Source organism: Lutjanus erythropterus, chromosome 19 (assembly GCF_056507025.1).
Source record: "Lutjanus erythropterus isolate fLutEry1 chromosome 19, fLutEry1.hap2, whole genome shotgun sequence".
NCBI classification, from domain to species: Eukaryota; Metazoa; Chordata; class Actinopteri; order Lutjaniformes; family Lutjanidae; genus Lutjanus; species Lutjanus erythropterus.
Window position 1 is genome coordinate 21,604,862 of NC_139335.1, and position 13,501 is coordinate 21,618,362.

General features: G+C 41.1%; 1 protein-coding gene across 1 annotated transcript in view; it reads left to right on the plus strand.

The window, feature by feature from the left end:
• The first annotated feature begins 2,048 nt into the window (after window positions 1-2,048).
• Window positions 2,049-13,501, plus strand: part of grin2ba (glutamate receptor, ionotropic, N-methyl D-aspartate 2B, genome duplicate a) — a 138,940-nt gene continuing 127,487 nt past the window's right edge. Inside the window, exons 1-2 of the mRNA XM_084743844.1 lie at window positions 2,049-2,185; window positions 4,003-4,110. Coding sequence (XP_084599970.1) covers window positions 4,084-4,110 — 27 coding nt within the window. The 5' untranslated portion in view covers window positions 2,049-2,185; window positions 4,003-4,083. The remainder of the gene's footprint in view (window positions 2,186-4,002; window positions 4,111-13,501) is intronic.

Here is a 13,501-nt window from a genome sequence, read left to right on the forward strand (position 1 = left end):
GAGTGAGCAATCGCCGTCCAGGTGAACAGTTTGGAAGATGGACACAGCTGAGCATCACTTCCATGCATATATAGAGGTGATGTGTTGGTTGGACACGTAGCTTTTTTTGTTTGGGATCATAAAATACAAAATTAAATTTTTTCCGCTTTCACAGGTTTATCTTCCAAAGTCACCCTGGAAAGCAGCGTCATGTTTTGTGTACTACTGAATTAATGTCCCTGCCAGAAATGACATTGCGTTTAGTGTTTAACACAGTTTGATCTTTAGTGTAAATTTTGTGCCTTCATTCTAAATGAGTAATGTTTGTGTAAATATTGCCACCAAATTTTATTGAACGATAAATCAGTTGTGTTTGGTGACCGGGGCGCTGCCGCATATTTCATGCACCCTGTCAATTTTTAGTGTCTGGAAACTGTTTGATGCCAGGAGCTTACGTGAAAAAGAAGTCTGCCAGAAGTCTCCAAACGGAGCTTAAGAGATTTCATAGGCACTGTGTTTGCAGTCGTCATTGATAAACAGGCCAGGAGAGGAGACAGCAGGGGCTAAGGAGATTCATAATCCTATCCTCTCTTCCTACTGATTCTGTCTCTGTCTCTCTTTCTCCCCATGTGCTACCTAATGAGACGACAATAGAACTCCTGCGTCTGGCTCTGAGCACTGCATCTGCCTTAATGAAACCAGCAATAACCCTCCATTAGATATTTTATCTTCAGATAACTTCCACTCTGTGTCATCTGGGGACTGACGATGGATCAGAAGTCAAACATTTAAAGACCATTTCAGCTCGTGGAGTCCAAAACGAAACACCTTGTCCATCACCGTGTTAAATCAGTCTGCGGAGCTCCATCTGAAGCTCACAACTTTCTGCAGTTGTGCGTCTGAATCCTGTTCAACCATTAGAGAGTGAACAGGGAGCCTATGTGGGACGACTTAAAAAGTACATCTCGATTTTATTGGCAGCGTATTCACTTCAAGCGAGCGGAATATGGGTCATGATCTGATATAAAAAGGCTATTCAATAATTCATCCGAGCTGATTAAGAGGACTTGTATCGACGCAGACACTGTCCATGAGAAGGGGATGGGAGTACACAGAGTGGAGCAGAAAAGCAACATTTAGGCCCCTTTGTGGGATTAGTATTAAGCTAAGAAACAAGCTAAAGCAGCCTGGGCGTTTCAAGTGAGCAAGCGTAGGCCGTCTTTGATGTTTTAATCTACCGCACGTTCACCCCTCTGTGTTTCATGTGTCGACTGCGAAGTGGTTGCATGTACATGTGACGGGGTGTGTTTGTCTGTGATTACATGTCGCTGTGAGTGTGTGTGTACATGTTGTGCAAGTTTGTGTGCGGCCCATCAATCTATTAAATATGAAAAGTGCAATCTGTTACCCCGCAGAGACTGGTTCATTATTCATTGACATATTTCAATTAATCATTCATTTACCTAAAGTATGGCCCACACTCTCCCGTTCAATTTGGACATTCATATAGACTCCTGTGTGTGTGCAGTGTTCATGATACATGAGTTATGTATAATCTGGATTAATAGAAGCTGTTTATTATTCTTCTGATCTACTACATACTGTAGTCAGGGGGTTGTTGGGGATGAAGGCAGAGACAATTTAGTACTACAGCATATTTGGAGGAAATGTATTATTTATCATACTAGGCTGGATTCTCCTCAAATCAGACTGTTTTATCCCCTGCAACACACACACACACACACACACTGCCACACACATAAAGGGAATTGTATGATGCATTTAAACAAATGAAGAAGGGAGACGCATTGCTTTTATAGAACAGAAATGGCCTTCAGAGTGGATTTGGACTGTAAACAATACAGAGAGCTGTATTCAAACAACCATTCGAAGCAGTGAGTCGTGCCTTTTAAATCCCCCTCATTCAATCTTAACTTATTAATTCTAAGGAGAGCAGGTCAGAGGTCAAAGCGCAGTATGGTTTTTATTAGAGTCTAACTGACTGCGTGACCTGCTGCTAACCCTCTGTCCTCCCTGTTCCCTCTGCAATAACAGACTGGCGGACGTCAGAAAAACAAGCAACGCCAAACATCTCTTCGGAGGAGCGAAGGGGAGAACAGAAGTGAAGCTGCTCCTGTGGAGTACAATTACCTCGAAACTGCTGCTTTACCCTCTTGACCTATTGCGGATTTTACCTAAAGCTGCGGTGAGTCCCCGCTTCCAGAACTCCTTGTTAATAATCAACACTGACGGGCAGAGGAGATAGATGCCCCTCATTTTGAATCTCACCTCTTCATTCAGGAACATCTGTATTTGCTTCAACAAACCCCACACGCCTAATGAGGTGTCCTGGTAGAGAGGTGTAATTCAATTAATCATAGAGACTAAAACACATTTATTATATAAAGTGCAGCTGGTTAGAGCAAAAATAGCTGCTGGTGGCATGACAACTAAAAATGATAAAGGACTAGTTTACTCTCAGAGCTACTTTAGACTCCTTCTCTGAGTTAATTAAACTTATCTTTCTATTAATTGACTAATGATGTTGACAGGCGGTATCATTCCAGGTGATTACTTCTGCCTCCTCATAGAAAACAGTGCCTCTAAATTTAATTTATAGGTATGGTGTGACCTATGTGGACAGTAGATAAAGGCTGTCAGGAAGTGTTTTACTAGTTTCATTATGTTTATAGTGTTTCTTTTGTTCATTTAACACCTTTTGTGCTGATTTTTCTGCCTGTAAAGGTCCAGTTTATAAGATTTACAGGATTTTATTGCCAGAATATGGTAGAAATAGAATATAATAATCATTAGTATGTTTTCAGTGATGTATAATCATCTGAAAATAAGAATTATTCTATTTTTGTTACCTTAAAAGGAGCTGTTCATATCCTCAGAGGGCACAGGTCCTCCTCTGTAGCACAGCATGTTGAAGCGCCATGTTTCTACAGCAGCCCAAAACACACAAACTAAATAAGGGGTCAATATGCACCCTTTCACGTTTTTTGAAAGTTCATAATTTATTCAAGGTAACTGCTGATTTTCTACTAGCAGGTATATCAGAGACTGAGCAAGGAAGTCAGTGAACGTGACTAAATGTAACATGAATAAAACTTTAATACGAACTCCCATGATCCTACGCTGCTTCACAAAATCAATAAACTACGTGTTTTGTTATTGTTTTAATTTGAGAGAGACCCTTAGTGGAAGAATTTACACGTTGTGCTTTTGCAGGGATGAAAACAGAAGTTTTTTTTTTTTTTGATTGAACAAATTCTTTATTGTTATTTCACAAAATACTTTGTCCTGACTGAAATCTTGATATAAACTTGAAATTAGGGATGCGTGATATTGCATGGCGATATTTCCCAATTCATTTTAGTTGATAGCCAATGCGGATACATATTATTTTCCACCTAATTGCAGAGTAAATTAAGTGTCTCCTGTAGTGGAATTAACATATTATTATGCCTCGTCTTATTGCGATTGCCCACTGGCAGATGCAGACATAAAAAATAATGCTTTTCAAAATGTTCACATTCACTGGGCAAAGTAAGAAAACTACTGCTGACAGGTTTGTCTTTGTTCTTCACAATGATCTGGGTGGTGGCTTTCAAGATTAAAAATTAAATTAATAGTGTTGACGAAATTTGATTTGACTCCTCCTCACATCAACACTGAGCAATCTTTGCCAATCGCAACTTGCTAAGATGCTTCAAAAACACTTTGACACTGCAGACATATGTATGTCACATGCACATTATTAAAATATCATCTTTTTGGCAGAAATATTGGTATTTAAAGCCTTTATCTGCCAATAACGATAATATGCTGATTATATTGTGCATCCCTAAAATATTTTTGAAAGCACTACTATGGTAGACTTCAGTACTGTAGATAAGCAAATGTACATGGCATGATAACCATCAGTTTTCATACTGTGATGCTGGTATGCCGCTACAACCCTGGCTGCTTGTTACCAATCAATAATCACATTGTCTTTTTCTCTTGTGTTTATTGTAGTTTAGCCTCCCTCAGTCTGAGGCTATGAGAGGGAGAGAGGAGTCCCAGGCCGCACCATCATGCTTCTTCTGAGACGCTGGGATGAGACTTTGGCTGGCAAAACACAAGGTAAGACAATATTGATGCATGGGGCTCCTCTACAACTCGAGCTGTTCTTAGTTTTCCCGCGTTGTCCCTGCAGAGAACCGCTGAAACAACACCAGCCTTATCTCATGTGTGTGTTTAAATGTGAGCCTTTCCTAAAGCTCAGTGATGGATGGTCTAAAACTTCCAGAGGCTTTTTTTTTTCCACTTTGTATCTCTCAAGCCAGGTTTTGCTTGAGGGTCAGGATAATGGTTCAAGGTGGAGCCTACAGACGAATGTTTTAATCCTGACTTTTTAGCACAGTGTGCACTTTGATCGGTGGGGTGCGTGTGGACGCTCAACCTGACCCGTCCCGTATTGACTATCGGCTTCATTTGCATGGCTCTACAGGCATTGATCGGGCAATTAAAGGATTTGTCAAATGAGATTTTTGTGGCAGAAGTGTGCAGCCATTTGGATGTGTGTGTGTGTGTGCTCGTCACGTGCTCATCGGCCGTTTCCATGCGCTGTTGTACTGCATGTGCGTGTGAAAAAGGCAGCAAGATGGTATGTTTTGTGTGATAAGATAAAAGAAGACATAATTCTCTCTCTGTCCCAGGACCAAATTACACAGAGCAAATGTATTTTGCCACAAGGGCCCATGAGAGGCCATTATCATATCAGCATATTCCATCGCTTTCTCATACATTCATCTCCTCACTCCTCTGCGCTAAGCTTTTGAATTTTTTTTAAAACTTTTTCCCTCCCTATCACCTTTCTCTGCCTCTCCTTTTTCTTCCTCTCCCTCTTTTCGTCTCATCCTGTGCACCATTAATCAGCCGTGACGTTTAAGAGACTGAGCCTCGGTGCAGAGGAGTGAAAAACTGCATTTCTTCTTGTTTTTTGTTGTTGTTGTTGTTGTTGTTGTTGTTGTTGTTGTGTGTGTGTGTATATGGTGGGGGTGATGGACTGTTGGACACTGTGTGAGCCCATCACAAATGCTGCCATTACACAGTTAGTCCTCTTGCTTTAAGCCGCAGCCTGAGCCAGCAGCAGAGCGACAGTGCAGCTCAGTAATGAAGTGCCTCAGCCTCGGCCTTCTGTCGTTAGCTGAAAGTCACACAGCTGCCTCGGCTAACGCTGACGCTGCAGATTGCCTTTACTATCGCCTTACGTCATAAGACATTACCATATAGATGAATTAACAGTGACGGTGAATCTCATTAACAACACCACTCCACCTCTCTTTGAAACAAAAAAAATAATTCATTCTTACAGATTATCAGACTGTTAGGCCTATTATTCAAGTCCAGCAAGCTTCCTGCTCATACATAAACTGTTTGGAGAATGCACCGGCTAGAATAATGGTTAAAATTAGGACATATTAGAATAATAATGTCTCATGAGTTTTTTAAAAGCTTTATCTCCAACCCTTGTGTACCTCACCTAAATGGGATTTTTGGCCCCCTCATTATATCACCACTACTCGGTGTGCCAGTAATTACATGCAGCGTGTCTTTTCACTCAGGTTTCAGTTAAATCCAATTAACAACACTCTTTTTTAGACTCCCGGAGCTCACGTCATCGTTCATATCCAACACACAAAACTGGTGGAGTGCTATATTGAAGCCACAATCTTTGATGTGTGAAATATAGCATGAAATATTTAAGGATCACCTTTCTCCTGCCTGCTGATGTACACAATGTAATTAACGCCAGATTTCTGTATTGAAGCGTAACAGTGAGATAAATGAGCACCACTTGGGTATATCTATCTCCCTCGTATAGTGTGTTTTTTTTTAGGTCTGGTGTTGCATTCTCCTGCTGAATAGGCCAGTATGCTTATGTGTTTATTTCAGGAGAAAAAAAATCATAATTGACATCATTCTTCTTTTGTGGTATTTTTTTTTTAATTGAAAGGTGGAAAGAAGATTTTTTTTTTTCTTTTTCCCTCGACTGTATCTTCCGAAATTAGAGCAAGTGTCGGGGAGTTAGGAGGCTTTTGATGAAGAAAAGGACAGGAGAGAAGAAACAACCAGAGTAAGAGGAGAGAGGAAGTGTTTTAGTAGTTGCTTCTGGGGACAGAGTAGAGGATAGAAAGAGTGCAGCTGTGTGTTTTCTCAGGAAGGCAATGACTTCTGATGTGCCCGTGCTGCTGTCTATTCTGTTTTGTCACCATATGCAAAATAAGACAGCGGCGTGGTGTGGGCATAACTCATTAATTCAATAACTCAGAGTTATTCAAAGAAACTTTTCAGGCACAACATACTTGGCCCTGGCACGTTTCCCTTTGTAAAGAATTCCAATCATATTGTTCAACCTAGGCTTCACTGATGTTCAATTATCTTGTAATTGAATACTTGTAGGATACAGCAGCAGGGTGAGTGTAAGTCTCCGGTGGTTATTTATCTCAGCGTAATGCTATCATCTAATATTAATTGAATTTGGACCGTAAGATCACGTGTTTCAGCTTGACCTGAAAACACAGCTAAGATCTGTGTGGTGGCATTGATTGGGTTGCAAAACAGCAGATCAATACGGCTTCACTCATCCTTGTCTCCAGCAGCGGAGCAGTAACATAAGTCACCTGGAAAACGGCCTGCAGATCCGATCATTAGCTGAGCACTGCACTTCCAACATTTGCTTTGGTGGCATCTGTTATTTTCTGGCACGTCTTCGGATGCTGCTGTGAGGAGGCTTCAGGTGGCGTCAGTGTTTGTGCTCCAGTTGTTGGATAGATCCAGTACTGAAAAGATTAGTCTATTAGGTGATCAACAGGAATTTAGTTAAAAAAAATAGATGGTTTAATTGAAGTCATTAGCTTTTATTTTACTTGCTTTCATGTACTGTATGTGTTGTACTGCCATTGCACTGGTTCCAGCTTCTCAAAAGCGAGGCTTTCCAGCTGTTTTCCAATTGTGAGCATTGTAAGGTGAATTTAGACTAAAACTTTTTATGGACTAAACCTCGACAGAAGGGATAATGTTGATATGGAATCAGCAACTTAGCTGCGGGCTACATCCGAGCCCCATTTTTTTAGCTTATATTTGTTTACATTTTGGCAAATTCCCAGAATGACAAGTATGAAGCATGAACTGTTAGCAGTTTTTGTTCCCGTAATGTACTCATGGATGTACAGACAGCTATATGTGAATTACTTTGACACTTAACAAAACTTAAAAAACACGATGATTCTCAGGCAAGTTCTGGAGTTATAAAGACCATCTTTTTTCCTGTGATTTCTAAACGGGTTTATGGAAGTTTCATCACAGAGATGGATTGGAGATAATGATATTCTCGGAAAGTGTAAGTTGTACTGGATCTAAAAATATGTTCTTCTCGTCTCTGTGTTCAGATTTGATTGAGTTATGACTCTAAGAAAGAGTACGATTTTTGGCACAAATTGTGGCCAAATCAGCCGGCCAAACTACAATAACTAACTTCCTTCTGTCCTTGGCTTTCATCTCGTGGAGCTTCTTTTCCTCACATCTCTCCCTCTACGCCTCCACCTCAGCTCTCCCAGTTTGAAAACCCGTAGACCAAACGAATATTAGATTAATTGTAAAAATACAGATTAATCAACAATGTAAATAATTGTAAGTAGCAGCCCTAGATAGATTACTGTGCATCTTTGTGTCTATATATATGTGTGTATTGTAGTATGTTTAATTTTTGTGTTTGTACTTATGTGCATGCCATGCACGGCTGTTTTATTATATATACAGTACAGTGTATATTTTATATGTATATGCACATGTCTGCACAATGCTTGCCTTAAAGCTTGTGCAGGTATGTGAGCAACTGGATGGAAGAGCAGCTCTGTGCTCGGCTTCAGCTGACTTGTTGTTTTCCGGCCTCACCTAGAGGTTGTTGTTGAAACGGGGGAATGATTTGTTTCGGTATGTGCGTGAGTGTGTGTGTGTGTACGTGTATGCCACAGGTCAGTAACAGGTCAGAAGGTTTTGGTGTACAGTTGAGAGAAAGGATGATAAACTCAACATATTTTTTATTTGTATACTGTAGCAGCACAGTTGGATGGGCAGTGAGAAAGGGAAATCCATTCACTCTAAAAACTTGTAATGTTATTCTGTAGTGGCACAGACTCGGTATGTTTCACACAACTCTGTACAACTTACAGCGACTTGGTATTGTCATCATCAATTTAAGGGCAACTCCTCAAATCCAGCTTTAATTTAAAATAATAACACCTGTGTCATAGTACATGATTAATGCTATACTTACAGGATTTGATTAATGTCTTGTTGTGCAGAAGCTGCAACTAAGTAATGCTATTTAAACTTCTTTTTCTTCATCTCCGCTCCACTAAGCTACGTTTTTCTTTCCCATTATGAAAGCTCTGCCGGACAATAAATCAGTCTATACCAGAAAAGGGATTACTTTCCCCGTTGCAGCGTAGTACCAGGAGCGAGCTACGCCCCCCTGCTATGAGATTGGATGATCGGTGCATCATCAGCTGAGCCACACGCACACACAAACAAAAAATCTCTAAAAGCCTGTTTGTGATGTTGCAAAGATGAAATGGTCAAGCATGGGCAGTGACCCTCGACCAACCCCGGCTGCGCTATCTTCTTGCGGGCAGAGCTGCAGATGACCCAGACACGAGGCAGCAGCGCGTCCCGGTCCTGCTGCTGTTGAAATGTCATAGCTAATGCTCACCTCGCTTCAGTCACCCCAGCGAAGCAAAGCAAACCCCACAGCCATGCTCTGCCCTGCCTGCTGCCTCCCAGGCTCCCAGCTTCAGCCTCGGTCTGTCCCAAAGCCTCCTGCAGATTTGTGCTGCGACTCTGTTTGCCAGTAGATTACATTAAAAGTTATTGATTGGGTCATGTTAAGGAAAAATGCCCCCAGGAGTTTAGCAGAAGAACTCCCAATAGGGCGCTAATGCCTCTCTGAGGGACCTCATCCACATAGTGTCAAAATCTGTGATATGTGGCAACCAGGCTGCAGAGCAGGATAGGGAGGAAGAATAGGAGGAAGGAAGAAGGGGGATGGAGAAAGGAAAGAAAATGGGTTGTATGTGCCAATCTATCTGGTATAGAACAGGGAGATGCTGTAGTACGTCCAATCAGGCAGACAGACAAAAGGGCGAGAGAGGAGGCTCTGATGTGAGCTATTGTAAGGGACACAAACGTAATAGGTTTGTCAAAGTCTGACTGATTAAACTTAATGCACCTGAACACGATGCAGCTCTCATGCAGCCATTTAACCTCTTCTGTGTATTCAACCGATTGTTCCTGTTTGCATCTTGCATTGATCTCTGAAAGCCAGAGCCAGTTTTGAGAAGTATTGAAAACCCTGTATGTGCTCTGACAGTTCAATTTTGAAAACTCCTGACAAACATTTCTTTGCACAAGAGATTTCGTACTCGTGGAGTAATTATGGATCAATTTCCACACACACTCACTTGTGTCACTGCTGGGGAAAAAGCTATGGATTAGTCTTGTGGACCAAGTGTGGTGCTGTAATGGTTGTTTTTCTTAAAACTTCAGTCATATAATATTGATACTGTGATATCAGACTAGATATCTTCTACCGACTTGATTCCACCAGTCATGGCTGTGTTGTGTTAAGCCTGTGCCACATTGATTTGGTCCATATTGCCCAAGTAGCTGTATGACAATTGCTGGTTACTTTTCTATGATATATTTGTTCAGATATTGTTATGGGACTGTATAATAATGTGTTTGTTTGAGTGTAGCTGACTTGTGTCACTGTTTTCAGCCATGTAGCAAGCTGAAACATTAAGTTTCTTTATTTTCCAACCTTTAAATGTGCAAAACACTTTGGACCCTTGTTTCAGCAGCACTATCATGGGTGTGTTCTTTGCCGTAGTGTACACAAACAGAAAAACAAGGCGATCAGTGCTCACTTGTTTCTAATACAGTTCACATAACAACAGCATGCCAATTAATTTACAATGAAGTGGAGGTGCGATGTTGGTGGATGATGGGGCCATAAGGGGGAAAGATGCGAAGGTACAGAGAGAGCGATGACATGGGAGATGGTTGAGGTATAAGAATACTATTAGAAGGTTGAGTCCTGGGTGTAAGTGATGTGTGTGTCGATGATGGGGCAGAGTGTAAATAACAGCAGCGCTAGAGGAGGACTGGGTGTTAAATTAAACCTTGGCCCAAGAATATGTCACCTCGAAAGATAAGACAATTAGAACATGCTCACACAGCCAGACCCTGATGGCACCCTCATTAAGGATGTGTGTGTGTGTGAGTGTGTGTGTGTGTGTGTGTGTGTGTGTGTGTGTGTGTGTGTGTGTGTGTGTGTGTGTGTGAGAGAGAGTGAGAGAGAGAGGGAGAGAGACATTGGCCGTGAGCACTTTCAAATTCTCTTACAGAATACTCAGAAAATGATGATCAATAGGACTTACTACTCCTGCCAAGATCTTGTATCCATGTTGATTTGACCGAACCAGGAAGTGCTTTGTGTTTTTGAAATTAAATCCATACAATAAAAATCATACAAATTTACTTTACCTCGTCGGACAGAGAGATAACAAACACAGCAGACCTGCGAGAGACCTGGAAAATGTTGCAAATACATGATATGCACGTCGGCCTGCTGGGTCACCGAGATGCTCCATTAAACTTATAGTTAACAGTATAATAAGAGTCAGTGGAGGGGAGAGAGGCAATCGGCCTGAAAATGTCCCGGGCTAGTGGGTCTGTAGGACGTCTACAGTCCGTGTTAATTCTCAAAAACTGAGCACTTGACAGAAGATTCAAGCTGTTTGGGCTCGTAAGGCTCTCACATGTTGTAATTGTAGTAATAAATCCTTCTAAGGCTTCTAAACCAGTATTATGTGGTGCAATTCTGATCGTAATGTTGATAGCGGTTGCAATTATGGACGTGTGGGGATGACTGACAGGCCCTATCTGAAAACTGTGTAATCTAGGAAGATAGGCCACAAATGCAGTATATGCAGCTTTAATAGACCAAAAAACCGCAACCATATAAAGATGTGAATAACCTCAAAATCCTTACTGTAAACTGTATAACCAGAAAAATCTAACTCATGGTAAACTGCTTTCTTGCACTTAAGCAGTCTCCTCTTTTTTTTGTTTATTTCAGGTAAATTTTTCAGCAGTGAATTGCCTCCTTGCATGTAAAACAAAGCATTTATCATTAATGTGTAAAGGGTATTGCTGCCTATTAATAGCAGCTGTAAAGTCTTCATGTTCAAACATGGGAAAATAACCACTTTCTACTGGTAAAGGGCAAGCTCTGTTTTGACACCAGGATAATAGTATATTTCATTTTAAGTCCACTGGAATTATATTATCTGTCAGGACAAAATTGCCCTCTGACATTATCTGTGACTGCTGCCCAAGTGTCTGATATCTATTATGAAGTCGGGAAAACCCTCGGGGTGACATAAGATACTGTCTTCTCGGTTGCACAGTGCGCTGTTAGTTCTCATCTACGTACGGTTTTCTCCAGTCATGGTGTGTGTGTGTGTGTGTGTGTGTGCATATTGCAAAGGAAAAAGAGTGAGGAAACGGAGAGATAACATGTGATTGGCAGTATGTGCATGTGTGTGTAGACAAACAGCACATACGTTACTGATGATGTAGTGCAGATGTGGCCATCATTTTTGATTCTTATAACTTTACAGTCTGCTGACAGGGAACAAGCGCACTTTTAAAATTAAACCAGAACAGTGCATTCAGTAGAGTGGGCACAGGCACAACATGGTGAAACACCTACTGCAATGCCACTACAACTGCTACTGTAAATGCAACCAGCGGAGATTTGCAAAGTTTTGAATGAAGCTTTCTGTATAGTATAGTTTTCTTTAAACATAGAATGGTATTGTAACTGAGTATCCTGGGTTCATCTAACTGTGTAAACTGGACAAGAAGTCCAAACTTATCAAGTTAAATGACATTATTTATTTAGAATATTAAAAGCAGCAGGCTTAAAACAATATAATAGAAATCTACGTTTTTGGAGAAACTCACAAAAGCTGAAATTCTGAATAATTTGCATTTGATGTTGCTTATGCACAGATCAGAGTTTGTGTGACCCAGTACATCACCCCCAGTAACTGAATTTAATTCCAACAGGTAACCAGTATTATATTCAGGTTCTTGCATTTGGAGTATTTGCGAGATTAGCTGCAGATAGTAGATCCAGCCACGGTGGTCATGCACACTCACACACGCGACTTATCACACAATAAATAAATGATTCTAAAGAATTATTTACTGCCTATACAAGATTGACACAGCCCTGTTTTGCTATATCTCTCTTTAATTGTGTGTCTTTAGTGATAGATCAGTAGTACACATGAGTGGTTCAGGTTGAGAGAGTGTGTGCATGTTCATTACTTAACACCAGGCCTTGTGTGCCTTCTGCATAAATGTATTATTTGATAGTATGTGTATGTATCATTCAAATTGATGCGGCCTTCTCCTGTGCGCCTGTGTGTGTGTGTGTGTGAGAGAACAAGGCGAGTTAGTGCGCATGTCAGTGTATGAACGTGTCTGTTTCTGTGTGAGCGTGTGTGTACCATCACTGTGGTTTCTGTCGTGATTGCAAGAGAGACAGACCTTAAAAAAATCAATCACTGAGAGTGACGAAGAATGGGAGAGCACAGAAGAAAGCCAGAACACATACACTGATGCGCACACACACACACACACACACACACACACACACACACACACACACACACACACACACACACACACACACACATTCAGCGAAGTCCTAGAAGACTGCAGTGAGCCATTCAAAATAAATGCAGGCATGAGGAAAGTAAAGACACGCTGTGCTTTTCTGTTTTCACCCTTCAACGCAGAATGAGCTCTTACTTTGCACTTATCTCACTCTTGTAATCACTCTCTTTCTTTTTTCTATCCCTCCTGTTTCTTTTCCCTGTTCTCCTCTGCATCATCTTCCTCATCTAATGCTCCATCTCTCTCTCCTCCCTCTTTCTGTCCCCTCTGTCATGCTCTCTCTGCATTTATCTCTCCTCTCTCACAGTTTTTTAATTAAAATCTCTCTGTATCAAGGGATTCTGTTATGGTGGTGATTTAAATGGAGGGGCTGACATAAACTTAACATTACTGTCAGACCAAAGCAAATTCTATCAGCCATGGTTAAATTTGCAGCGCTGGCCATTTTCCAAAAGGATTTATTTTTTAAATTCTAGAGCCAATATCTACCACCACCTATCTATCTTCTTTTTTCACTGATATTCACTCATCGTATACATATATATATATGTTTTAATTTTTAGCGTGTCAGGTCAGAGGCATGCATCTTGGAATGTAGCTGCACACCGGACCGATACTGGATTTTTGAGACTGACGTTGATATTTGAGAGCAGGGGCAGGGCTGTCGTGTTGAGGATAAAGTGGAACTACGCTCTCCATGTGGCACCAACATGGGGAGGGC